Source organism: Purpureocillium takamizusanense, chromosome 10, assembly GCF_022605165.1.
Source record: "Purpureocillium takamizusanense chromosome 10, complete sequence".
NCBI classification, from domain to species: Eukaryota; Fungi; Ascomycota; class Sordariomycetes; order Hypocreales; family Ophiocordycipitaceae; genus Purpureocillium; species Purpureocillium takamizusanense.
In genome coordinates this window covers 838,112-863,505 of record NC_063077.1, presented here as the reverse complement: position 1 = coordinate 863,505, position 25,394 = coordinate 838,112, and the positions used below count along the sequence as shown (strand labels likewise).

The 25,394-nt window shown below is 59.8% G+C and overlaps 8 protein-coding genes across 8 annotated transcripts; 5 read left to right on the top strand and 3 right to left on the bottom strand.

Moving 5' to 3' along the window:
- Nucleotides 1-127: 127 nt before the first annotated feature.
- Nucleotides 128-4,267, bottom strand: JDV02_009776 (uncharacterized protein). The gene is made up of 4 exons (XM_047991462.1): nt 3,930-4,267; nt 2,323-3,845; nt 846-2,043; nt 128-720 (listed from the first exon to the last, which is right to left on the bottom strand). The coding sequence occupies exons 2-3, from the start codon at nt 3,715-3,717 to the stop codon at nt 1,822-1,824; spliced, it is 1,617 nt and encodes a 538-aa protein (XP_047847474.1). The 5' UTR covers nt 3,718-3,845; nt 3,930-4,267; the 3' UTR covers nt 128-720; nt 846-1,821.
- JDV02_009777 (uncharacterized protein) lies at nt 301-1,056 on the top strand (the record flags this gene model as incomplete). The annotated part of the gene is made up of 2 exons (XM_047991463.1): nt 301-833; nt 980-1,056. The coding sequence occupies exons 1-2, from the start codon at nt 335-337 to the stop codon at nt 1,054-1,056; spliced, it is 576 nt and encodes a 191-aa protein (XP_047847475.1). The 5' UTR covers nt 301-334.
- Nucleotides 4,268-6,037: 1,770 nt separating the features above from the next.
- JDV02_009775 (uncharacterized protein) lies at nt 6,038-8,052 on the bottom strand. Its single transcript, XM_047991461.1, has one exon. The coding sequence runs from the start codon at nt 7,807-7,809 to the stop codon at nt 6,715-6,717; it is 1,095 nt and encodes a 364-aa protein (XP_047847473.1). The 5' UTR covers nt 7,810-8,052; the 3' UTR covers nt 6,038-6,714.
- An 868-nt stretch (nt 8,053-8,920) lies between these two features.
- Nucleotides 8,921-10,462, bottom strand: BIM1 (microtubule integrity protein mal3). Its single transcript, XM_047991460.1, has 4 exons — nt 10,100-10,462; nt 9,967-10,038; nt 9,738-9,850; nt 8,921-9,679 (listed from the first exon to the last, which is right to left on the bottom strand). Exons 1-4 carry the CDS (start codon nt 10,111-10,113, stop codon nt 9,162-9,164), a joined length of 717 nt encoding a protein of 238 aa, XP_047847472.1. The 5' UTR covers nt 10,114-10,462; the 3' UTR covers nt 8,921-9,161.
- Nucleotides 10,463-11,030: 568 nt separating this feature from the next.
- On the top strand, nt 11,031-13,598 carry DRS1 (RNA helicase). Its single transcript, XM_047991459.1, has 2 exons — nt 11,031-12,707; nt 12,760-13,598. The coding sequence occupies exons 1-2, from the start codon at nt 11,088-11,090 to the stop codon at nt 13,483-13,485; spliced, it is 2,346 nt and encodes a 781-aa protein (XP_047847471.1). The 5' UTR covers nt 11,031-11,087; the 3' UTR covers nt 13,486-13,598.
- A 230-nt stretch (nt 13,599-13,828) lies between these two features.
- JDV02_009772 (uncharacterized protein) lies at nt 13,829-17,369 on the top strand. The gene has a single exon (XM_047991458.1). It carries the CDS (start codon nt 14,460-14,462, stop codon nt 16,977-16,979), a length of 2,520 nt encoding a protein of 839 aa, XP_047847470.1. The 5' UTR covers nt 13,829-14,459; the 3' UTR covers nt 16,980-17,369.
- A 914-nt stretch (nt 17,370-18,283) lies between these two features.
- Nucleotides 18,284-19,701, top strand: JDV02_009771 (uncharacterized protein; the record flags this gene model as incomplete). The annotated part of the gene is made up of 2 exons (XM_047991457.1): nt 18,284-18,784; nt 18,850-19,701. The coding sequence occupies exons 1-2, from the start codon at nt 18,377-18,379 to the stop codon at nt 19,699-19,701; spliced, it is 1,260 nt and encodes a 419-aa protein (XP_047847469.1). The 5' UTR covers nt 18,284-18,376.
- A 3,642-nt stretch (nt 19,702-23,343) lies between these two features.
- On the top strand, nt 23,344-24,265 carry SUR7 (Eisosomes component; the record flags this gene model as incomplete). Its single annotated transcript, XM_047991456.1, has 3 exons — nt 23,344-23,353; nt 23,428-23,917; nt 24,001-24,265. 3 exons carry the CDS (start codon nt 23,344-23,346, stop codon nt 24,263-24,265), a joined length of 765 nt encoding a protein of 254 aa, XP_047847468.1.
- Nucleotides 24,266-25,394: the final 1,129 nt, after the last annotated feature.

Sequence of the window (25,394 nt, the reverse complement as noted above, 5' to 3'; positions counted from 1 at the left end):
CGTGCCGAGGGCCTTTCTACAATCAGTGCTCGGAGGTCTCTGCAACTATAAAGCAGCTGTGGATGATTTCTATTCTCCTCCCTTCCCCCCCCCCTTCCCCTCCTCCTTTATCTTTGTTCTTCAAGCCGTCTTATCTTCTTCCATTTCACTTGCATAGGTCACGTTTCCTCCCTCCTCTCGTGTCATCTCGGCCTTGATCAGCCCTCGTCATCTCGGCTTCGTGTCTCCCCGACGTTTCCCCCCGCCCACCCCAAACGATTGAAGGGGGGAAAGAACAAAGCACTCGTAGTAGTACCAGAAGAAGAACGGGCTCGCCCAGCTGTGCAGCAGGGCCATGGCACCCACACGCCACCCCTACCCGTCCTTGCTCAGCGCGAGAGACGCTTGGGTCTTCGCTCGCCATCGGCGACCGCCGCCGCAGCTAGCCCGGCGAGCCGGCCCGGCCGGCGACGACATCGTCTGGGACCCGTTAGTCGCCCAGCGCCTCGCGAACGTCGTAAGCGTCGTGTGGCGCAAATACACGGATAAGACACTCGACCTCTGCTTCATCTACATCCGCGACGAGTACGAGCGTAACGAGGTGCAGAGCACGCTGAGGGCCCGGTTCCATTGCCCCGACCTCACCATCTACCCCATGTCCAGCATAAACAGCAACGAACAGCTCCTCCTCGAAGACCTTCATCACGAGGGGGGCTGCGCGCCGGGGACGTGCCGGGCCAACTTCGACATCATCAGCATCCCGTTTGACTGGGCGTGCAAGGGTCAAGAAATACTCAAATATGTCGACAGGACGATGCACAAGGAGATCCACTGGATGCCTTGGTCTGAGCCGGGTAAGTTGATACCTTTAGACACCAGATCACACGCGACAAAGCCTTTCGCCCGCTACGCGCAGATCCCCCATTGCCCCCATCCATCCATCCGAACATACATGCAAAGAAGAGGAGAGGCGATGAGGGAAAGGCACTGATGGCTCTAGAGGACGACGACGGGCGCGAGCGCTGCATAAGCCTAGAGGAGGCCGACATAATCAACTATTGTCCGACGAAATACTAGTATGCCTTGTTATCCGGCGGCCCGGCATGCGGCCTCGTTGCTGTTTCGTTATTCTGAAAGTCGGACCACGGTCGTTTCCGAGTTGCTTCTGGCCCCTTCTTTAATGTATATGGAACACCCTTAGTCTCCTCGAATGTTTTTCAACGAAGCTTTATTACCAAGCCCAGCCTCAATTTCCTCGAAATCGTGAAACAGGATTGATCAGTTCCGACCTATTCCGTAAAAAGTCCTCAAGACCGCGCTGCGCGGGCTGTTGGACAAAGCAGCCGATACGGGCTTAAACATTTACAAGTAATCAATTCTTGCGTCGAGTGATGGAACGGGCCAAGTAAACGGGCAGCTTGCCGAACCATGGCAATCCGCCTCCTGCCTGACGACTTCGAATCACCATTGAAACTCATCAGCCCACGACGCTTTGCTGCTCTCAGCCCATCTAATCAATTCCTTCGTGCTCATGCACGTAAAGTGGGTATAATGAATGGAATGTTAACGGCACAGCCCATGTGTCTTGCTGTTTTTTCGCGGGCGTGGTGCAACCTGCCCGTAAGCCCGCATTCCAACCAAATCTCAACAACACAATGGCCCCCCTACATGTCGCATTTCTCCCTCGCCCTTAAAACCAACTTGCTCGCTCGCTCGTCAGATGCTCTGGCCCTCCCATGCCATGACTCCTCTCTCCCTGCCGCCGACAACGGCGACGACAACGACGACGACAACGACGGAGCAGACGTGACCCGCTCGCCCGTGTCTGTTGTAAACAAAAACTCACTCGGCCCACCCAAGCGTCTCCAGCGTGCCTCGGGCCTCCGACGGCGACATGCTGCTCACGCCCAACTGGCGTACCTGCGTGCCGCGGCGCAGACGCTGCAGCCCGACGGCCACCTTCCAGCTCTCCGTCTCGTCCAGCACAAACATGTACCGCTTGCCCTCTTGGTCACGGACGTTGGCGCGGAGAATGTGCAGGCCCTTGGCCTTCCAGCCTCCGGTCTGGCCCGAGGGGGATTGGATGTTAGTATTCTTGAAAGTCCGCTCGCACAAGCCAAGGCGACAGCAATCTTTGCAGGCACGCAGCATCTCAGTCAGGTACGCATCGGCTTCATCGCCCGTGAGGACCTTGGCGTCCCTGTCTGCGTTGCGGCGGGCCGTGGCCAACTTGAAAAGCACGTGGGGAGGACTCTTTGCACCAGCGGCGGGGTTCGAAGCAGACGCGGAAGAAGCAGCAGCAGCAGTCGCAGCAGAATTCAAACAGTGCGGGGGGCACCATACCTCGACATGTTTGAGGGTCCACGCCTTGACGTCCCATTCGCGCTGCGGGACGCCTCGGACATCGTCGTCGATGAAAAGGCCCTCGGTGGTGATGCGAAGGATCAGCCCGTCCGTCACCGATCCAATACCCGACACGAGCTGGCTGGCCGGCGTCTTGGCGAACTGGTTCATGAAGAGGTAGACGGCGTTGATGACGATCTTGTCCGGGTCCTTGGTGGTGTAGGGGCCGCGGAACGACGGTGGCGGAGACGTGCGAGCGGTCGTGTGCGATGGCGCCCACGACGACTCGGACCCGCCCATGGACGAAAGCGAGGGCCTGCGCCGCGACGTCTTTGGCTGGTCATAGGGCCGGAACGAGTGCGCGTCCTCGTCGGCGCTGACGTACGTCTTGGCTGTCGGCGCCGGCGGCTTCTTACCGGGGCTGGGCGGGCTCTTGGACGGCGAGCCGGCCTGCGAGGGCGCAACGTTTGGCCGGCCGTTGGGCCACATGCTCGTCTTTTCGCCAACGCCCGAGTAGGCGTACGAGCTGCTGGCGCCGCGACCCGTGCCCGCCGCGGCCGCTCTTTGTTGCTCCTCGCGAAGCTTGTGCTCCTTTGCCTCTTTTTCCTTCTTCTCGTTGGCCAGCTTCTCTTCCAGGTCCTTCTTCCTCTTGTCGGCGAGGTCCTTGTCCTTCTTGTCTTGGGCTTCTTTTTCCTTGCGCTCGCGGTCCTTTTCCCTCTCCTGCCGCTCCCTCGCCTCCTTGGCGCGCAGCTCAGCCAGTCTCTTGGCCGCCTCCTCGCGTCGCTTCTGTTCGGCCTCCCTTGTCTTGCGCTCTTCTTCCTTTTTCCGCGTCTCTTCGCGAGCCTTTTCCCACGATCCCTTGGGCGTATCGGCTTTTGTGGTCCCTGGCTGCGGCGTCGACCGTTGTTGCTGCCAAGAGGGCTTGGGCTTGTCTTGCTGAGGAGGAGGGGGTGGGCTTGAATCGCCGTGCGGCGGCGGCGGCGGACCGGCGTGAGATCCCGAGGCGGAGGCGCCAAAGCCTGCTGAACCGCCTCCTCCCGCCGCCGACGGGCCCGGCCTGGCGCCGGGCGGGGTGTCGTTTTGCGTCCGACCCAGCGACCAGGCGCCGAAGCCCACGCCCAGGATGAGCAGCGTTATACCCATGTTGCCCAGGCCCTGAAAACCCTCCCACCATACCTTGAAGGCAGGGGCCATGCTCTGGAATACGGCAACGAGGATGAGTGCCGAGGCGAAGCCGGCGGCGAAGCTGTTGACGTTGGGCTGCAATGACGGCAGGTACAGGAATCCCGAGCCAGCAGAGTGCTCTGGTATGACGAAGATGTCGTACTTGCCAGGCGGCAGGCCCGACGAGCGAGGCGCCTCGCCATGGGGTGGGGGCGGAGGCGGCGCGCTCATGTCGGCCGCTCAGCACGGGGCGATCCAGGCGGCAGCTCGTGTGTGGTGGTGTCGGTGCAAATGGAGGCGAGTGCTCGGTCTATGGCGATGTCGCGAAATCCATGTGGCCAACGGAGACGAAGAGACGACTGCGGCCGAGAGGTCAGCGTTCGGCTGTTGACCTGGGCGCCGGCGCATCGACAGCACTTTGGTGCGCGATGGGGAAGGCTCACCGATGCAGGGAAAAGGAGACGGCACAGGTTACGGCAAAGGAAACAAACGCCAGGCTCCAGCAAATGCAGACGACAAGACGGCCCAAGGAAACAAACGACTGCAAGGAACAATGCGACGAATGCACAGAAGTCGTCGACCCAGGCGTTGGTGTCGGTCCGAGCTGTCGCAGCTGCAACTGTCGGGTTAGTATGGGGAAAGGAGAAGGGAGGGGTTAATCGGTACGGTAGGTATGGGGAGGGAGGGAGAAAAGAGAGAACAAGAAAGAGGCGAGGGAAATTTGTGGTTGAGGTGACAAGCTTGTGACTTTTTTTGGCGGCGTCGCTGACAGCATGGCAATGGGACAGGCAGTTTTCAGGCAGTGGTGGTGGTGGTTGTTTACCTGGATTGGGCTCCCACCGGGCAGCCTCTTGCAACCTGCCCGCGCAACAATGGAACCCTGGTGTGGGGAGGGGAGGGACAGTGAGGTGGTGCCCACTGCCGGGGGTCTGCCAATTGGCAGCTGGCCCGGGCTCCCGTCCGTCCAATGGATGGGAATCGTTTGATGGGGCGGGTGCGCATTGAGGTTAGGTGACTTATTGAGCTGCGGCATCGCTGACAAAAAAAGGAAACGGCGGGCCCAGGATGGAACCTGGAACAGACAGAATCCGCCCAACCAGCCAGCCAGCTAGCCAGCCAACATCCTCCTAGAGGTAAGTACCAGCTTCGACTGCCCTGAGATTCGGACGCAAGAAGAACGCCTGGACGGCATCTGCCGGAGTCGCCAACCTATCAAAACATGAAACTTGACGTCTAACGAGCAAAATTCGTCACCTCACCTCATCCCCGACTCGTCAGCCGACGGGCAGTCGCGCGCCACCATGGGCCGGCCACTCACTCACAGGGACTCAAAGCGTCGACTTCATGGCCACTCATCAATCCCGCCGAAACGAGCGAGCAAGAGCTCGTCCAGTCCAGTCCAGTTCCCGACGACAGCCTGGCAAAGATCAACAACACGACGATCCACCAACAGAAGAACCCCGTGCCGAGTGCAACAGCCAGCTGCAGCAGCGACAGCGAACGAACCATTGTCACGTCGTGCGACCGTTGTGGGCTTCCCCCCAATCCATCACATTACCTGTCGGTCGTCCGATTCGTTTCCAATCGACCACGACGACAACGAGCTCGGTCCCGGCGCTTTCTACATGTACTAGTGGTATGTACGAATAGTTAGTAGGCGTCTCCAATAGGGACCCCCAGCCCCGCCGCCGCGCGTCGACGAGTCTCGCGATGGGCTGCCTCGCGCTGTCCCCCTCCTTGTTCTGGCGGTCAAGCTGCTTCAGCCAGACAGCCTAGAAGCAGTGGAAGCGGGCCCTCTTCCCCCAATCCCATCCATCATCACATCCGCGGCGGCACGGCCCAGGGCCTCCGGGCGAATCCCAGCGGACGACCCAGGGTTCTCTCGTGGGCGCTGGATCCCCGCCTGGTGAGGGCCAGGCCTGCCACTGCACCCTGTCTAGTGAAGCGCCAGACTGTTCGCCGTTGCGTTCTCACAAAGTATATACAGATGTCACGGCGCGCCCCCGACAAAAGCGTACCCTTTTTTCCCCCCCCCCCCCCCCCCCCCTCTCGCTCTAGCAGAGCCAACAATTGCACCCTCTAACAAAGCTTCCCCTCGGGAATCAATCTCAGCACCGCTGCCTCGAACGGGGCAAATGGATCTCGGGCCACCACGTGGGTCCAGGTTGTCGTGGCAACGGCACTAGGCCGGTCGCGTCCAGCGGCCGCTTAGGGGGAGGCGCGGGTGAGCGGTGACGTAGCCGCCACTAGGGGCACCAAGTGGGGGGAGAACCAGCCGCCAAACTCCGTCCCCAGGGTCCGAAAGACACCCGTAGTAGCCATCCATTGCCTCCCGCCCGCGATGCCTCGGCAAAGCATGGCCTACACGCACGTACATAGTAGGGACGCAAAAATGATGGCCTCTTGCAGTTTCACGCAGACACTGCCACAGGAGCCCTTCGACCAACTCCATCCGTAGTTGGCAGATGGTCCAAGGTCAGGAGTCCCGCTCGGGCCCCTTTTGTGCGACCTCTCACGCAACGCGTTGTAGCCGAGTCGGCCCATGCAAGGGCCCGTCTATTCATCTCGTCTTACGCGCACTATACTGTCCGTATATACATGTATGTAGTACAAGCAGACATCACAAAGACGTTCGGACTGTCCAAGTCGCTGGCTCGTAAGTTGGTTCATATGCGCTGCATATAGTGCTGCAGGTATGAATACAAGTACACACTACATACGTATATGTGTGTGTGACCCTCGTCAATTCCATACACTTCCAGTACAACGGGGCAGAGGCAGACTTCATGCAGGACTCTCCGCATTACCTCCGCGATACCACCATAGAGTGACCCACGCCTGATGAGCAGCGAAAACGCTCTTGCCCTGGGCTCCCGCTCGATTCGCTCGTCGCAAACAGCATTCGCGGTACCCTTGGGGAAATCCAACATAAAAGAAGACGCCTGCTATTCCACCCTATCCCGTCCCACCCCGCCCCAGCTGACGAGACCATCTGTCCTAAGTATTCTCACATACTTCGCACGTATGAGCGAATACCATATTAGCAGCTGAGTACGTAGGTGGCGGGATGATTCGTTAGGGGGCCATGCTCCCCAGCAGAATCAGAAGCGCCTCGCCCAGCCACGACAGCCCGCCCGCGACCCGTGCCGCCAGCCAGAGGCACCACGCGACGGCCTCGAGCGTAACGAGCACGGCTCTCAGCGCCCAGCCCAGCACCGCGGCGGCCAGTCACATCTTGCGGATGCGGTTGTTCGCCACGTTGACCTTGCCCTGGAGGCGCGTCGCGTCCTGCTCCATGCGGTCGAGCATCTCGCTCTGCGCCTCCACCTCTTCGTTGATTTGCAGGCCCATCTCGCGCTGCCGCCGGATGATGGCCGTCAGCTGCTCCAGCTGCTCGTCCTGCGCCGCCATCTCCTGCTTCTGCAGCAGCAGCACCCCCGTGTTGTCCAGCTCTCTAGTCCGTTCCGTCTCCGGCAGCGGCGCCCCAAGCACACGCCCGCCAGCCGGCTTGCCGCCGCGTAGCAGCGTCGCCTTTTCCGACGCCGAGGGCGGGCCCTGCGCGCTGCTGCCACCGCGTCCGTTGGATGATGCTGACGAGGGCATGTTGTTGGAGAGCTTCTCCAGGACGTCGCGCTCCATGCGTGCCGCCGAGACCAGGTCCCGCCTCCTCCGCAGCTCCCCGTCGCCCAGCCGGGCCGATTCCTGAATCTTCCTCAACCCGTCCGTCAACGTCGCCACGAGGCTTCCCGCCTTGACGAGCGCTCTCTTCGCCCCGGTACCCGCCTCGGCTACGGCCGTACTGTTGCTCCCCTCGGCGGCCCCATCCCGTCGCGACAGGCACTGCCTCGCCTCGTGCAGGCAGACCTTGAGCTCCCGGTGCATATCCAGCCACGTGCCGGGGTCGGCCGCGCCCGCTGCCGCGTTGCCCACCATGCCCGCCGCGGACACGGCGGAGCTCGTGGTGCTGCCCACGCTGGGCAGGTTGAGGAAGGATCGCCACGCCGACGTGTCGCGCCATCGGCGGTCGGGCGTCTCTGCAATGGTGCGCAGATATTTCTCGAGGCCGAGCTGCCGCTCCCGCGCCAGCGCCGGCGACGAGACGGTCGACTTGAGCCAGTGCTTGCCAGGCAGCGGGTGCGGCGGCGGCGCACCGACGTGCTCGACGAGGGCCGCGTGGAGGCTCGCGAAGTCGGAGTAGCGCTTCTGGACGATATAAGAGCGGAGCGGCAGGCGGAGCGTGATGTTGTAGAGCGTGTAGGGCTTGGACGAGCCCTCTTCGGAGACGCTCGTCGATGGGATGGCGATTTCGGGTGGCGGTGCCATGGCCACGCGTGCTCGTCCCTGCGTTTGCGCTCTCTCTAGCGGGAAAGGGAAGGGGGGTTTCGTCGGTCGGTAATTCAATGCACAAGAGTCGCGGCGATGATTCGATGGCTCTATTTTGTGGACGAGCGAGTGTCGAGTTGCCCGGTAATGTATCGAGAGCAGGCGTCGGGATCGGTGGCGTCGTGTGACTTTCCTCTGGGGCGCAGGTGTGAGCCGTCCAGGGTGGATGGAGTTGGGTCAATGACGATCCAGATGCAAGCCCGCTGCCCCGAGTAGCCGCCCGTGGCAGTAATAAGGCGTGGTCGGAGACCGCCAATCTGCAGCCCAGCACGGCTCTGCAGCGACGTTAGCGCGAGCGGGCGAGATGGCGGCGGGGCGCTCTAGTGGCTCCAGGGGTGCTGTAGGGCGGCCGCTTCCTCCAGCTTCTCCAGTGTCGCTCTGTCGAACCCTGCTTCGCCTGCACGAAGTACTATTGAAGGTAGAGGCGCAGATGCCTCAGTGGATTCCAGCCCCAGATGATTCTACCTATGATGCTGGTCGGATGTTTGCTCCACCTGAGAGCGAGGCCGCTGCCCGCCCCCGTGCTCACTGCTCATCATCATCGTGAGGTTGTCTCTCCCAGCCCGTGACACGCAGACTGAGTCCGTGCAACGTCCTCGTGGACGTTCCATCACACTATGGAATGGACTGCCAAACCTGCCTTGCATATTCAGTTGTCGTTACGATATAACTACTGTGCTCACCCCGTCCGCCCTCAGAGCGCAGGCAGAAGCTCTGCCGCCTTTTACCCTCACCTGCCTATTGCCTGGAGCAAACTTGGAAGCTCACTGTCGGCCTACCCATTGCCCACTCTAACCTGTCCACGCCCGCGTCCCCGCATCCATCCCACCTATTCACGCTCCCAAATCAGATCATCTGCTTGGAAACCAAATAGGCAAATTTAGCCATGACTGACTTCGTCCCCTGCACCCGCTGTGATCGCCAAGCCACACATCGGGTGCGCATCGCCACATCGTCGCCAATTGTCTCTGCTTACCCTACACATCATGCTGACAACACAAAGGCCGCTGAAATATTATGCCGATATCCGGCGACTTGCTTCAACAGACTTCTCAAACTGTTGCATTGGCTGAGGAGCCCCCTAACTAACTGTCCAACATGCTCTAGACCGCCCCCAGGCTGCGGAGTGTCCCGACCAAGTCAATACCCGCGCCGCACTCACGGCTCATTACGCCTTATACACTCGACTGGCGATGCCCGGCTTGCCAGCCCTTCCCAGCCAGACCCTTTTTCATGTGCTCTAAACGCCCAGCCGCCCGCGTTCTGCCCTATCACACCGATTGCGCTGCCGTCTAAAAGGTCTCCTGGTCGTCGAGAGCACCCTCCTCGGCGGGGATCTCGAAGCCCTCCTCGGTCGAGTAGAGGACGGCCTGAATCTGCGAAATGAGGGTGCCATCCTTCCCGAGCTCCGGGTCCTCCTCGACAGCCTCCTGAATCAGTAGTTCAATATCGCGCAGCTTGCTGAAGTAGAAGTCGCGCTCCCGTTCGAGCCCAGAGACCGTCTCCTTGAGCGCTGCATTCTCCTGTTGCAAGGCCGCGGTACCGGGGCCGGCGGCCTTGGCGAGGCGGGGGGCTCCCGTCGAGGGCGTGGTGCCTCCCCTCCGCGCGCCACCAGTCGTGATGGGCGCTTTGCCAGAGCTGGGGAGAGCGCCACCTTTTCTGCGGGCGACGGCGTCGTAGTCGTGGTCGGGGAAGTTGAGGTCCCAGAACTTTTTGGTCCACTGGAGAAATTCGAGGTTGTCCTGCATCTTGCACTTGATGAGGGCTTCGACGGGAATGGGCTTTTCGATCTGGTGCTTGGAGAAGATGTCTTTGGCCGTCAGTCGCGACAACGAGCGAAGCGGGCGGTGGAGCCAGTCACTGCTTACTCTGGAGCACCTTGAAGTTCTGCACGTATGCCCACTCTCCGCTGGCGTTGAACTTGACCTTGGACATGGGAACGTCCATGTAGATGCTGTCAAACACCTGGCACAGAGCGGCTCTGCAAAACGCGCCGTGGTCAGTCGTCGTGTCGTGCGCGCCAGAGCAGCACCGCTCGAGGGCGAAGCGCGGTCGGAGAAGAAGCGGGGGAGGGGCAGCAGGGCCAACTCAACCTACCCAGTGCCGCACTGCTCAACCTTGGTGATGTTGAGCTGGAGGAGGCTGTTCAGCCATTGCACGAGCTCCTGCCTGTGATTGTGTCAGAGTGGACCGTCTTGCGGGCTCGCGACGAGTGTCGGGCACCACCGACCTGGACTCGCCCATCTTGTTTGTTTGTGTCGGCTCGGTCGCTGTGCGGCGGGGGCACAGAATCGCAACGCAACGAGTCGCGGTCCAGAGCGGAGGGTGGGTGGTATGAAGCTGCTCGGTGGAGATGTAACGCTCGAGACGATGCCGCAGACGAAAAGGAAAGACTAAAAAGCACCGGGTATCGAGAAACGGGAGATGAAGAAGAATGGCGAGCCAGCGATGGAAAAGGGTGCCTGGAGAAATTAACCCACCAAGCCGGCCAGCTGGTGGATGGACGGTTCCAGATGACGGGCGGCCTAAGCAAAGCCGCTGGTCGTCCAATCAACGGCCGAGGTGGGGCAGCAGTGGGCGAGGTACAGTGCCAAGGTACCGGGAAAACAACGGGCCCTCCCGAACGTCGCCTAAGATTAGTACCCCCCGCCCAGGGCGGCTCTGGGGCTCTTTAGGGCCCTCTGGCGCTGTGAGGTGCCTGAAGCGCTCGCATCCGAATTTCCTGCTCAGGTCACCGCCAGGCCTCGGCAGGCACCTGGGCAGCGCCCTTCCAGGTTCCAGCCTGGAGTGGGTGGGCAGGGCAAGCTGATCCAACTGGCGGTGCGCCCGCTGCGACGTCCCGGAGGCCAGGTCGGGACTTACGTACCGGCGACATCTGTGCTGTCTGAGACAAAATCTCGTATACTGTCCTGGCGTCGCCAATATGAGCAACACAGGTCTGGTCAAAGAAGTGTCCAGTCCAGCTGTGGCATTCGATGATAAAGGCTGCATTACAAGGTATCTTTACTCTGCTTTGTGGTGGTGGTATACTTCCTTTGTAGGCCCTCGTCCACCGGGGCGGCCCAATCGGGCAAAAATATCCCTCACCGCCAAAATTTTGAAGCGGCAGAAAACCAGCGACTACGGTCCTTCTTGCTCGTCTCCATACCAATTTTTCGCTTCATGAAAGCTCGCCTCTGCTGGTAACGTTCGGGCCAAATCCCGTTACTCACCCCGTCATGGCGCCGCAAAAACGGAAACCTGACGACGACTTCATCTACACTCTCTCCGACAACGAGGACGGCCCCGTCGCGGATGAAGAGTTGCAGGCAGTCGCGCCTCCCAAGAAGAAGGCAAAGACAAGTAAGAAGAGCAAACCGACAAAGAAGGTCAAGAAGAATGCGAATCAAATAGAAGAGGATGAGGGCCTGGAGGAAGAAGCCCCAGAGGGTGTTTGGGGGCGCAATGACGAGGATGACGGCGCCATGGACTCAGATTTTGAGTTTGTCGCAGAAGACGGCGGCCTCGGCGAGGACGAGGATTTCGAGGGATGGGGCTTCGATGGTGCCAGGAAGGGTATCTCTTCGAACCGGAAAGGTGTTGATATCGACGACATCATCCGACGCAGAAGAGAGAAGAAGGACGGCAAGGGCGCGCAACCAGATGCCGAGGAACTGGCCCGCGATGCTGACCCCAGCGACGCCGAGGATTCCGAGGTCGAGAACGGCATGGAGGTCGATCTGGATGACGATGCCGATGAAGTGCTCGCCGACGATGCTTTCGGCATGAATGCCGCTTGGGAGGATGAGGATGAATCTGGTGGAGACAAGGGGGCCGAGGGCGAAGACGATGAGGCCGCCTCGGATAACGACTCAGTCGCCACACCGGTCGCACACCCTGAAGACAACGAGTCCGACGCCAGTGACCAAGAAGACCGGGAGGAGCAAGCCAAACGGGATGCTTTCTTTGCGCCCGAGGATAAGCAAAAGGCAGGTAAGACAGATGTCTCCTCCTTCATGGCGCTGTCGCTGTCCCGCCCCATCCTGAAGGGACTGTCGGCCGTCGGCTTCTCCAAACCAACGCCCATTCAATCCAAAACGATACCGATCGCACTGCTGGGCAAAGATCTCGTGGGTGGCGCTGTGACGGGTTCCGGCAAGACGGGCGCTTTCATGATCCCCATCCTGGAGCGTCTCCTCTACCGCCCGAATAAGGTGGCGACGACACGCGTTGTGGTCCTCACGCCGACTCGTGAATTGGCGATGCAGTGCTATGCCGTGGCTACCAAACTGGCATCTCACACCGACATCAAGTTCACGCTGGCCGTCGGTGGTCTAAGCCTCAAGGTTCAGGAGGCGGAATTGCGGCGCCGGCCCGACGTGGTCATTGCTACTCCTGGTCGCTTCATCGACCACATGCGCAACTCGGCCAGCTTCAGCGTCGACACGGTCGAGATTCTGGTGCTCGACGAGGCCGATCGCATGCTGGAAGATGGATTTGCGGATGAGCTGAACGAGATCCTCACGACGCTGCCCAAGTCGCGCCAGACGATGCTCTTCTCCGCCACCATGACGTCGACCGTCGACCGCCTCATCCGTCTGGGCATGAACAAGCCAGTGAGGCTGATGGTGGACGCACAAAAGAAGACGGTGGGCACGCTGGTGCAGGAGTTTGTGCGGCTGCGCCCCGGCCGCGAAGAGAAGCGCATGGGCTACCTTGTGCACCTCTGCAAAACGCTTTACACGGAGCGCGTCATCATATTTTTCCGGCAAAAGAAAGAGGCACACAGGGCGCGCATCATTTTTGGCCTGTTGGACCTCTCCTGCGCTGAGTTGCACGGAAGCATGAATCAGACACAGGTTAGTAAGGAGGCGCTGGTAGACGCGGGGAGCGGATTGCTAACATGCACAGCGAATTGAAAGCGTCGAGTCGTTCCGTGATGGCAAGGTGTCGTATCTGCTGGCCACAGATCTGGCGTCGCGCGGTCTCGACATCAAGGGCGTCGACACGGTCATCAACTACGAGGCGCCACAATCCCTGGAGATCTATGTGCACCGCGTCGGCCGCACGGCCCGTGCGGGGCGCAAGGGTGTGGCGGTAACGCTCGCGGCCGAGACGGACCGCAAGGTGGTCAAGTCGGCAGTCAAGGCGGGCAAGGCGCAAGGTGCCAAGATAACGAGTCGCGTGATCTCGCCAGGCGACGCAGACAAGTGGCAAGGGCAGATCGACGAGATGGAGGAGGAGATCGACGCCGTGATGCAGGAAGAGAAGGAGGAGAAGCAGTTTGCGCATGCGGAGATGCAAGTGAAGAAGGGTGAGAACATGATGGAACACGAGGCCGAGATCAAGGGGCGACCCAAGCGCACGTGGTTCGAGACGCAGCACGACAAGAAGAAGGCTAAGGAGGCGGGGCGGGAGGAGCTCAACGGCATGCGGGAAACGATGAAGAAGAAGGGCAGCGGGCGGCTGAGCAACAAGGACAAGAAGAGGCTGGACGCAAAAGCGGATAGGACGGACGAGAAGCTGTGGAAGAAGGGCAAGAACGCGGCGGCGGCGGCGGCGGCGGGGCCCAAGGGAAGAGGCGGCGGCAAGAAGGCGGGCAAGGCGGGCAAACCCAAGGGCAAGGCAAGGCGATGATGATGGCCCGGTGACATGGGGAGGTTGCACGATCGTGGGCGGGCGGCGTCGTGGGTGTAAAGGGGTGAGGCCGGCTAGGCGATTAAGCCATCTACTGTGCTGCTAAAGAGCCCTCTTGTACGGTCCTTGTGCCACGTCCCTGGCCCGTGTCAGGGTGCTCGGGCTGAGTCGTGAAGCCGAGGCGTGACCCAGACGAAGGCCGCAAAAGGCGTGTGTAATTCGTATCTTGGCTGGTGGTTGGCGGTAGTCTTACTTACCCCTTGACGTCGCTTGCGCCCCCGCCCTCATCGCCATGTGATGACATAAGGCGGGCCGAAGACCTGGCGAGGAGCCCATCACGGGTTCTCTCCCGACGTTGCAACTGCATCGACGTCGCCTCCCAGATCCGAGTCACAGCATTGCACCGTCAGGTGCCTGCATCAGCGAGTATCAGCGAACCGCCCCATGCACGGTACCTGAGGCCTGTACCGAGCCAAGCGTATCTACCATCCGCAGTGGACGAGCGCGCGGGCGACCCTCTCGTCTCCGACGACGGCATATTTGCTGCGGCCGGCGACGGACAGCCGCGTCGCTTATAAGGGCAGGCACCCCGCGGTGGCAATTGTGTGCTCTGGCGACGACTGCCTACGGCCGACAAGCTGGCGCCGCTGAGCAGACTGTTTGGCCTCTTCCACCCACCCCCGCGTCCGCATCGCGCCAGACCGGGCATCATACGATACTTTCTGCCCCGTTTACACGACCGCTACCGCCAACGCCTTCTCGACTTCCATCTCGAAACCCTTCCCTCGCTCAAGCACCGCCTACAGTCGCGCGTCCACCGCTACATCCTCGGCCGCCAGCGTAGGCGCGCCGACGGCTCTCGCGTCGTCGACCTCGTCGCGAGGCACGGCCGGCGCCTGCTCAACCCCCCAAGACCGCTCAAGGATGCGACGGGAGGCCCTAGGCGATCCAACAGCAGGTTCGGCCCGGTGACAATGGCGGGCGTGACGGAGCCCGGCGATGCGTTGCCGCACGACCTCGGCGAGCGCGGCGAGAGGGGTTACAGGCGCCGCAAGCTCGCCGCCATGGCCGGCAATCTGTACCGCAGCGGGCAGGCCGCTGTCAGTGAGATCCGCGAGTCATACGCGCAGGCACGAGCCCGCGGCGTGGACGAGCCCGGCCAGGAGAGCACGCACATACCCGGTGCCTTCCCGGACGTGGCCATCACGTCGCACGGCGAGGAGCAGATGGTGCTGTTCCCGTCGTACGGGAAGCACCACATCAAGCGCGACTGGAGCAGGGTACAGCAGACAAATACCGAGGCGGTGCCCCAGCAGGGCAACAGGGAAGACGACTGGTGGCGCCAGAATTGGGAGAGGAGCGAGGACGAGAAGGCCGTCGTCGACGTCGACGTCCGGGGATGGATCTACAACCCGCAGGTCGGCCCCATGACGAGGAGAAATCGCATCCTGATCGGCCTTGCACGACAGCTGAGCGGAATATCGGCGCCCAAGGCGGACCAGAACTCCACGCCGCTCCAGCAGCAGCAACAACAGCAGCAGCAACAGCAGCAACAGCAGCAACAGCAACCTCCCCCGCCGCCATTGAGCCACCACCAGATGCACGAGCAGCTACGCGAGCAGGAGCGCATCACACAAGAAGCTGCTGCCATTGAGCGCAAGGGACAGGAGGAGAAGCGCGTTGCAAACGCCGGCGGATATACCGAGGCGCCGCAGGCGACCTTGGCCCAACCCATCGGTGACACCCTATACCCGTCTCGAGCTCGTCGCCGTGGCAGCCAAACTCCCGAGTCGGCGCCGGGAAGTCCAAGTCTCGGGCCGCGCCAGGCGTCAAGCGTTTACGAGATGAGTGAGGCAGAACTGGCTCTCGCAAACGCCAACCTCATGGCCCGCGTCGCGCCCTTCATGACCAGTCCTCTCGTCTCACAACCCATCACCATCTTCTTCTACAACGACACCCAGTCCCAGTCACGCACGGTCCTGACAAATGACGCTGGCCACTTCATGGTCCGCGCCCCCCTCGATTTTATCCCAACCGAGGTGCGTGTGCTGGCCAACGAGCGACTTTCGGCGACGCAGGAGATCAAAATCATCGAGCCTCGGGGCGTGAGCCTTATCAGCGATGTCGACGACACCATCAAGCACTCTAACATCTCGGCCGGCGCGCGAGAGATCTTCCGCAACACCTTTGTGCGCGAACTGAACGACCTCACCGTCGACGGCGTCAAGGAATGGTACACACGGATGCATGACCTCGGCGTCAGCATCCACTACTGCTCCAACAGCCCTTGGCAGCTGTTTCCCGTGCTGGCGAGCTTCTTCAAGCTCGGCGGACTGCCCCCGGGGTCGTTGCATCTGAAGCAGTACTCGGGCATGCTGCAGGGCATCTTCGAGCCTGTGGCCGAGCGCAAGAAGTCGACGCTGACCCGCCTCATGCGCGACTTCCCGCGCCGCAAGTTCCTGCTCGTCGGCGACAGCGGCGAGGCGGATCTCGAGGTGTACACGGACCTGGCAATGGCAAACCCGGGGCGCATCCTGGCCGTCTTCATCCGCGACGTGACCAGCCCGGAGAAGGCCGGGTACTTTGACTCGACTTTTGAGGTGACACGCCGCAAGGCGTCGAGTATGACGCTGGACGATGGCTTGGCACCCTCGAACGGCACCGCGATCCGGCAGAACTCGGCTCCAGTGACACCTATCGATGCGCCGACGGGCCCCATGATGGGCACCTTGATCGACTTCTCTGACGAGCCAGAGCAAGCCAAGCTGGACGAGGCGGCGGCGCTTACCCAGGTGAAGAAGGCCAATGCCATGAAGACTCTCAGTGCATCGGACCTGCTCTCGGGCAAGAAACCTGCGCCGCCGCCGCCTGCGAAACCGGCCGCGCTGCGGACCCAGCAATCAAACACGGAAATGCGCGAGGGCGTCGGATTGGGCCTGACGAACAAGCCGCCGCCGCCGCCGCCACCACCACCGAGAAAGATAGGGACAGGGGCTCATCCTCTCTCGCAAATGCAAAAGTCTTCCCAACAGTCTGCCGACAGCCGAAGCAGTACACCGAAACCGATACCGCCGCCCCGCAAAGACGAAGCAGCTGAACCCCTCCCCCCTCCCCTGCCGCGCCGTCGTGGCCCCCCTTCGCTTAAGAGCATGAGCCCGCGGCTCTTTGGCCACGGGCGGTCTAACTCGGACGTCGACTTCGAACCTTTGCCGCCGCCATCATCGTCGCTTGGCCCCGGTTCATACGGCCGGTCTGGTGCGCGCTCGGGCGGGACCAACAGTCCCGCGGGAGGCGGCTCGCCTAACCTAGGCCCCGTGAACAAGAAGTTGGAGCTGTGGCGGCGGAGGCTGGCCAGGGCGCACGAGGTGCTTGACGCGCAGGGCGTGAGGCTGTACACATGGCGCAGGGGTCAGGACGTGGAGGCCGAGGCGGTGGGCATCGTGAGGCAGGCGCTCGAGGAGACGGCTCGGGAGGAGTGGCGGCGGGGGAGGTGAGCACTCAGAGTGAACAGACGTGGGATAATCATGTGGTTGATTTATAGAGGAGCAGCATCTGGCCACGCAGGATGAGCGTGCATATATGGGCATAGACCGGGAGAGGGCTCTGTGCAAACGGCAGATAGGGCACAACGTGAGGCAATAAGCGTCGAACAGCAACAAACATGATGTATTACGAACAACAGCTACAAAGCCTCCGTGAGACCCGGCAGTGTGTCCATCAAGTGCTTATTGTCAGGCGATATGTACACTGTGTGATGGCAACGCACCCCCGCGACCTGGACGCTTTCTCAGCGTTTACGAGGGCTGATGACTCCGCATACCGGATGCTTATCCTGCGCGGGTTCGGGGCGTCGAAACAGACTTATAGTGGGATAATGTCTGGGGAAGCAAGGTACTGGGGGGCGGAGTCACAGAGACGAGTCCAGGTGAAGACAGACCCGCCCGTCTATTATGCTACTTGATATACCGTTGCGATGCTCGCGGAGCGTACGGGTGAACAGTCACGGGATCTGGTCTTTCTGTGTCTAGACGAGAGCTTTCGAGTCGCCTCACAACATCATGCAAACCGAACCACGTCGCCCACGCGGAAGCCCAATGTTCAAAATGTCCACATCAATTAGACTGCTGAGTTGCGCAAACTCAATGGGTTATTAATCGTGTCATAAAGCCGAGCGAGGGGCAAGACTATAAAGTAGGTAAAAGCACGTCATCGTGCGGACATACTTCGTAGCAATATGGTTCTCACGGTTCGCCCTGGGGTTTTCTTAGCAAGGATCGGCCGGGGTCGGGAGTAACTGCCGAGGAAGCCGTCGATCACTGGCTCGGGGGTGCATCTCTTGTTGCTCTTCTCTCTACGTGGGGCCCCCTTATTACAACCAAAGGTCATGTTTTGCTGTCCTGGCTGCCCAAGTTTTGGCTAGCCCCGACCCGCTGTTTTTTGGAACCCTCGATCACCCTTTAGAAGTACCTAAGGTATTAACCCCCCAAGCCCCAAAGCTCAGCCACAGGTACCAGCCAAAGTCTACTCCACAGCCTAGAGACTCCAAATGTGCACCGCGATTCAGGGCCGCAGAGGCATCACAGCATGGCCTGAAGGGGAGCCCAGGAGCCAGGGTCCGGAGGTCCAGCTGCCCAGGAGATTTAAAGAGATATGCTGTCCTATCGCGCTCCTGATTAGAAAATGAACTCAAGTCAGTGTGCCTCAATATTGTATAGAGTACTACTATTCGTAGAGCCGGCTCTACGAATAGCACTACTAGGTACTCATTCAAAATAGTTTCTCCGCAGCGATTTCCACACTCCCAACAAGTCATCTCACCCACCACAGTCTCAAGTGCCCTGCTTCATTCCTTTTCAATCCCAACGCCTTGATTGCCAAAGACCCCAGCAACATGATTGACGACGATTCCAAGTATTTTTGTTCGAGTGGCGACATCCCTGTCGGTGGGCCAAGCACCTGGCACATTATCGATTGGGACCAGAGACGGGTGGTTTCGGTAACCATGGACGGGGAGCAGGACGACGAGAGCATTGCCATTGAACATTTCAGCCGCTATAGCAGCCAACTATCTCCCGACATCTATAGGATCCATGTATCGCATACTGGCGAGATCATCTCGACATACATTGATTCAAACAACGATCAGACCTGCTGCGTGCACTATCCATTCCTTCACGAAATCTTTCTCCCGGAAGGGATTCAGACAGTACGGCGGGACGAGCTTGAGGAACTCGAGAGGCTTGGCCCTGACGCGGACCTTGTCGCATACCCTCCATGCTCGGGAGGATCTGCTAAAAAGGTGAAAACCAAAGTGCCGGTCTTGGATTGCCGTCTCGCCCCTGTGACTAACTGACCCTTGGGTAGGTTGTATTTAAATACTACTTCTTGTGGCAGTATGCGCAAATGTCCTGGAAGGAGATGAACCTGTGGATGCGTCTGCCCCGCCACCCAAACATCGTTCCGTTTGACCGGATTGTCGTTGACGAGCTCGAGGGTCGCGTGGTTGGATTCACCAACGTCTACGTGCCTGGCGGCAATCTAGAGGAGAACAAGTCGCGCGTTTTCAGACTGGAATGGCTACAGCAGCTCACAAAAGTTGTAGACGACTTGAACCTCCGATACGGTATCGCGCACCAAGACATCGCTCCGCGAAACCTCCTGGTTGACGAGTCAACAGACTCTGTCATGCTCTTTGACTTTAACTTTGCGGCCCGCATCAATCATCCTTCTTCACCTGGGGAGGGTGAGAGTTACCTCGAGGACCGGAACGATGTCAAGGGCGTTATTTTTACCGCCTACGAGATTATTACTCGAGACAATAGCCTCCGGAGTAAGCCTCACGAAGAGCAGAACCTCAACGACCTTGGTCTAGAGTGGTTGAAGCATCCAGGGGTGAAGCTAGACCATCCAGTTGCATCATATCAGCTCCTATTGCAAGAATGGCAGGAGCGAAGGGCAGGAGACCTCTGTGCCATTCATCCAGGCGACGTTGCAGAGGCCATTGACTGGCCTTCCATGCCCAAGCCACCACGGAGGACTATTTCTGTGAAGGATGCACATGGGCAGCCATTATGCATTACCGTAGACAACTGGAATGAGAGGCGGCAGGATGTGCGGGAGAGGGGTGATAAGGTCTTAAACTGGGAACGGCCGCCGCAGAGACTTCTAGACAACGGGACTCGGGTGCTCTCTAGCGGTGAAGTAATCAACTGCTAGAAATGAACTGCTATTGCTGAATTATATTTAATAAGTCGACTGTCAAGGGGCTCGCTTGCTGGCATGGCTTGGCAGCTTCTCCAGCCCTGGGCTGAAATGCGGTACAGCGCGTACCTGATGGTGCAGTAACTGCTCCTCCTAGGAAGCACCCAGCAGTCTACTTTGCAGTCCTCCTCTTCCATTTGGGAACAGGAGAGTCTCGCGTTAAAAATAAAATAGGAGACACATACTGCAAGCGGTTCGGCTTAACCGAGTCTTGAGGAACGAAGCTTGAGGTAGCAGTTTTCTCAAAAGTGCTCGAATCATCCATGCAGACAGAACGAATGAAAGCACAGTCACCCGACATACTAAAGTCATCAAATCTATCCCAAAAAACAAAGCAATAAATGGTCCAGTAGCCAGGATTCTATTAAGATATGGCTTTTGCACGTATTTATTCTCCAATAATGGCCACCTGCTCAGTTCGCTTCGAATTCCACTGTGTGGAGAAAAAGCCCAAGTACGAAGTACATGCACAGTATCCCTCACAGTCTGGTCACTGTCGAAGCCGAAGCTGCACCAAAAGAGGATGGATATATCAATCTGTTTGTGAACACAGTACAGTCCGTTATGAAAGAGCATGAAGAAGCGGCCTGTGTGGCCAATTCCTATCCTGCCTGCGAAGACTGTGGGTCACCCAGAAAAAGGGAAGCGTCGACAGCAACACACGTCTTACAGACCTTGTTCTTGTCCTGCTACTACCCACTACCACTAATAACGCATCTACACAGCCCGCCCCCCCCCCCCCCCCCCAGCGGCGTCTCTGGGGCCGAGCTGGCGTGTGCGGCGCGGTGGTCTGGGACACGCGGCACTGGACGGGATGGCGGGCTGCACAGCCCATTGGATGAGGAATGGCAACGACGACGACGACGATGGGGGATACGGACGATGAGATTACGCGGCCGGAGGAGGGGACAAGGTGCCATGCATGTCGCACCGCAGGGCTACTGCGTCTCGCGGCGCCGGCACGAGAGTCGTTAGTGTAAGTCGACAGACAGACAGACGCATGCCGAGCAAAGACGGACAGCAAGCAAGCAAGCAGGCAGGCAGGCAGGCAGGCAGGCAGGCAGGCAAGCCATTAACACGCACGTGTCGAGGGCCAACCCACAGGCTGACTGGCTCGGCGCGGCAACAAAACAAGATGTTTATTACAGGGCGGCGAGCCAAGAGAGGGCGAGCGGGCGGGCGGGCTGGCTACCAAACGTTCGTCATGCGCGACTCGCTCGTCATTGGTATATTGACTACCGGCTCAACGGGCGAACCGGCACGCTAGCAGTTGTTGTGCCACCAGCAGCAGCGAGCGGCGGCGGGCGGCCGTGGGGCCTAGACCGACCGCAGCCAGCTGAAGCGGACGCGCTTGGCGATCGAGGTGGGGGTGGGATTGACGAGATGGACGGGGAGCATGATGAGTATTTCTACGTGAGTACCATTTCCTTCTTCTTCCCTCTCAACGTCACATTCTTTCTGTGCAGTATAAAAGATGGAGGCATGGGGCCGACTGTGTAACCCTAACCCTCCCCTCGTCCTCGTCGTGGGCCGTCAGTGCGTCACCTGCCGAGCGAAAATGGTGTAAGGAAAAAGGGAAAAACCAAAGGGGAAAAAAACCACCATCGTCATGCCATCTTTGTCGTCATCGCGGAATCATGCGGCGGTGCAGTGGGACGGGGCATTTAAAGGCATGGAAACAAACGCAGAGGGAAGGAGTTGGCCGCTGGGCCGAACGGAAAAGAAGAAACAAAACTCTATCGCAAGCCCGTCTCCGCGGTGCTAGGCCGCCTCCGTCGAATGACATCACGGCACTGTGACCCTGCCGGTTTCCAGGCTTGTTCCCTGTAGCCAAGCCGACAGCAACTTACAGCCCAGCGCAGTGGCAGTGGAGCGCAGCAGCGCAAGACAGACACCACTTGCAGTGAACGGGGCGCTCGCTCCACTGGCGACTTGCGCATCGCAGCGCCCCGGGCGTGGCGGCCGCGCGGTGGGGCCATCGCCGCGCTTGGATCCCCCCCCGGGCGGGCGTAGGTTTCCCGCTAGTGGGGAACTGGAGCTTCCGTCCGTCCCAGCTGGAGAGGTGACGGTCGTGGTAATGCGTGCAAGCTCTTCTATGGAGCGCATCACCATCCCGTCCAGCGGATGGACGTTCTCATCGGGCCAGCACCAAGTACTAACAGCGCGAGCGGTGATGGGGAGCACTCGCAGCGGCGGCGGCGGCGGCCTAGATGTTAGTACCACTAGCCCGCCAAGAGACAACCTGACGCCTGACCTCACGGTACGTACTGTGTCCACGCCGAGCCGAGGAGAGGCCCAGCCAGTTGGGGCAAGTGTAATATCGTGCCACGGGAGGTACCTTCCTCGATAGCGGTGTTGTTCTTTCCAAAGCAGGTGCTTTGCTTCATTACTTGGGGACGGGACTTTGAGGTAGGTATTTCTACCGTGCGAAGTGCTTTGCGCAGGGGCGTACTACTTAGTACCTTCCCATCCATGTGTCGGCAGCGCAAGGCAAGGTGCGGTCGCATCACCGACGCAGCAGCCCTCTGCAGCGGGCTGATGCCCTCCCCCGGTAGGTTAGGTACTCTGCGGCGGGCAAGGTACACTACTTGAGGAGGTACCTACCAAAAAGGTTATGATACTTGGCGCCGTGCAAAGCGAGTTTGGGCGGACGGGCCAACCCACCCACAATGTCGTCATCGTACGAGAGAGTTCCAAGAGCTCCAACACAGAGAGAGAGAGAGAGCGACGTAATCCAATGCGAACCCGCAACACCACACACACACCGACACACACACTCACACTCACACGCAGAACTGAACTGACTGGCTGGTCCCTCTGCTCTGCCGGCTGCCCGCCCGCCCGCCCGGGCCCCAAATAATAAAGCGCCTGCCGTGTCCTCCCGACCCCCTACCTGGCACTTCCTGGTTTTGCTCCTCCTCCTCCTCCTCCGCTCCTGTTGCTGGTTGCTCGCCACCACTACAAAGTACCTGCGTTCATCACCTCCCTCACACGACTCATTGTGCGTGTTTCGTGTCTATATATATTTTTTTGTACGCCCCCTCGCCGCTGCTCGCGTAGCAGCAGCAGCCGCAGCACCAGCGCGACACATCGTCGTCGTTGAGTCAAACTAAAGCCCGAGGCCCGCCCGTCGCATCGTCTTGTGCAATTTCACTATTGCCCACCGACTAGCAGGACTAGCAAGCAAGGGAACAAAGGCTCCAAATCGCCGGTTCCACAGCACCGTCGTCCGCTGACGCCGCCGCTCGCCCCCCCCAACTGAGACATCTCCCAAGGTGCGTAGCCCTTCCTGTTGCGCTACTGTCGATTTATTTACTTGCTCCCCCGTCGCGCGAACCGCATTGTTGGCGAACGTGCGTGTGAGAGAAAACAAACACGGGGAAAATTCAAGAGGCTAATCTGTGTGCGCGTGCGCTCTTTTAGTCAGGGAAACTTTGTCGGCGAGCGACGACGTGTTAATTATATCTGCGACGCGCGCCCCAGCCCTGCCACCACCTTTTCGTCGGTCGTCGCGCGCCCTGAGCGTCGTGATCCCCTCAACCTCGCGCCAACGCACTCACCTCGTGACCCGTCCTCACTCGTCACCTGTCTGCCACCATGTTCAAGAGTGAGAGCGCGCGGCCTCCCCCATCCTCCCAGCAGGGAGATACGGCGCAAGAAGCTGACTAGACAATTACGCAGACGCGCCTCTCGGCCTCGCGGCCCTCATCCTCCTCGCGGCCTCCCTCCTCTTCCTCTGGTTCGTCATCCTCGCCGGCGTCAGCGACGTCACGCCCCTCAAGTACACCTACTTCCTCCAGGCCGACACCGACGGCATCACCGGCGCCCGCCCCGTCTCCCGCTGGACTTACTTCTACGTCTGCGGCGCTCCGGACAATGCCGACTGCGGCTCCGCCCATCCCGCGCCGCCCTTTGGCAAGTTCGCCTGGGACAGGGACCCCCAGAACGCGCCTGATGCCCTCGTCGGCTCCCACGGCTCCGGCACCACAAGCTTCAAGTATTACTACATGTGGCGCTTCGGCTGGGTCTTCCTCCTCCTGACCCTCTTCTTCGAGACTCTGTCTTTCTTCACCGGCTTCCTCGCCTGCTGTGGCCGCCTCGGCGCCGCCATTTCCTTCCTGCTTGGTGGCTTTGCCCTGTTCCTCTACTCCATTGGTGCTGCCCTGACCACGTATGTGAAACCCCTTTCCCAAACCTGGGCTCTGATGGTCCCTGCCAAGCCGAACTGCACTGACAAAACAATCGCATTACCAGTGCCACATTTGTCATGGCCCGCGACCAGTTTAAAGACGATGGCCGCGACGCCAACATCGGCCGCTGGGCCTTTGGATTCCTCTGGGGCTCCTACGCCGGCCTGCTCATCTCCGTCGTGCTTTTCGCCCTCGGCATGCGCAAGGACCGAAACGCCGCTGCGGCCTCGGGCGCTGCGGGCGGCCGCCGGCGCTTCTGGGGGCGACGGAGCCGCAGCACCCGCAGCCGCTCCTACGACGGCCGCCGCGTCAAGGACGACTACTCGTAAGCAACCAGTGGCCCCGTTGCCGCTGCGTACTTGCACGCGCGCTGAGCCGCTCCTTACGCGGCGAAGGATTTCGTCCACCGACGTCGTCCCACGACGAGGCTGGCGACTCTCCACCTGCACACACGATACATGCAACGCTTTCTTTCCGGCGCGGGCGGGCCCACGGGTCCTCAAGGGCGTGTCTACGTACTAATTAACATAATGTTTACCGCACAAGCCCTGAGGCCGCCCTTGTCAAGCTCGCAGGCAAACCCCAACGCTGGGCCATTCTTATTTTTTCTTTTGCACCGCAAATCTGATGTTACAGCTCCATCACGAGACCAACGACTTGTTCTCGTCGTGTGTACATAATGTGGAGGAAGAGGACTCATACGCCTCGACAAAGTGGAGGGGTGGCGGATGGAGATGTGAGAGTGGCCAGAGGAAAAAGTGAGAACTATCATGATGCTTGATGATGGATGGAGGGATGGATGTCATGTGGTAGTAGTAAGGCGACACGTCACTCGTTTAGACGGCTAGGATACCAAATGGGATGAATGATTGGGGGATGAATCGAAACCCGAGACATGGGATGCAATGATGATGATGGGTGTGTGTGCATGTGTATTGATGGATGACGGGCCTGGATGAGGATGCCGCCTCTACGCCACTGTCTATCTGCCATCCATTCTCAAGCGTCTAGTCGTGTCGTTGCATATGTATACTTGCGCACGCACGTTGGATTACGTGGTCATAAATCTGCCGCTCCTGGTGGTCCGGTCTGTCGAGGAAGGGCACAGACATATTGATGCCCACAACCGTTTGTTTCCAAAAAGGGATTCGTTGACAGTCACCCGTCAGTCACCCGTCAGTCAACTTTGTATCGGCCGTCGCTGTCAACGCGCTTGAAATACTCCAACCCCCGTTCCCCCCTCACCCTTCTCACCGAAACGAGAACGTGCCGCCGTGGGGGAAAAGGTCACACGTGCGCACGCATATACACTCATACGCACACACGAACACTCATAAAGCACGCAAGCACTACAGGCAAGGCGGCAGGCAAGCAAGCAAACGAACAGAGCAGCAGCAACGTTCCACCGTCATCAACGTACTTTGTTCCTATTCTGCCTGTATTCGCACATCACCACCA

Excerpts from the sequence above, each read along its gene's own strand:
- JDV02_009772 (XM_047991458.1), top strand. The coding sequence starts at position 14,460 with ATGGCGGGCGTGACGGAGCCCGGCGATGCGTTGCCGCACGACCTCGGC.
- JDV02_009775 (XM_047991461.1), bottom strand. The coding sequence starts at position 7,809 with ATGGCACCGCCACCCGAAATCGCCATCCCATCGACGAGCGTCTCCGAA.
- JDV02_009776 (XM_047991462.1), bottom strand. The coding sequence starts at position 3,717 with ATGAGCGCGCCGCCTCCGCCCCCACCCCATGGCGAGGCGCCTCGCTCG. Across the intron at positions 2,044-2,322 it reads GGACCCTCAAACATGTCGAG|ACCGGAGGCTGGAAGGCCAA; the intron begins GTATGGTGCCCC and ends CCCTCGGGCCAG.
- DRS1 (XM_047991459.1), top strand. The coding sequence starts at position 11,088 with ATGGCGCCGCAAAAACGGAAACCTGACGACGACTTCATCTACACTCTC. Across the intron at positions 12,708-12,759 it reads GAAGCATGAATCAGACACAG|CGAATTGAAAGCGTCGAGTC; the intron begins GTTAGTAAGGAG and ends TAACATGCACAG.
- BIM1 (XM_047991460.1), bottom strand. Across the intron at positions 9,851-9,966 it reads GTTGAGCAGTGCGGCACTGG|AGCCGCTCTGTGCCAGGTGT; the intron begins GTAGGTTGAGTT and ends CGCGTTTTGCAG. Across the intron at positions 9,680-9,737 it reads GAACTTCAAGGTGCTCCAGA|ACATCTTCTCCAAGCACCAG; the intron begins GTAAGCAGTGAC and ends TGACGGCCAAAG.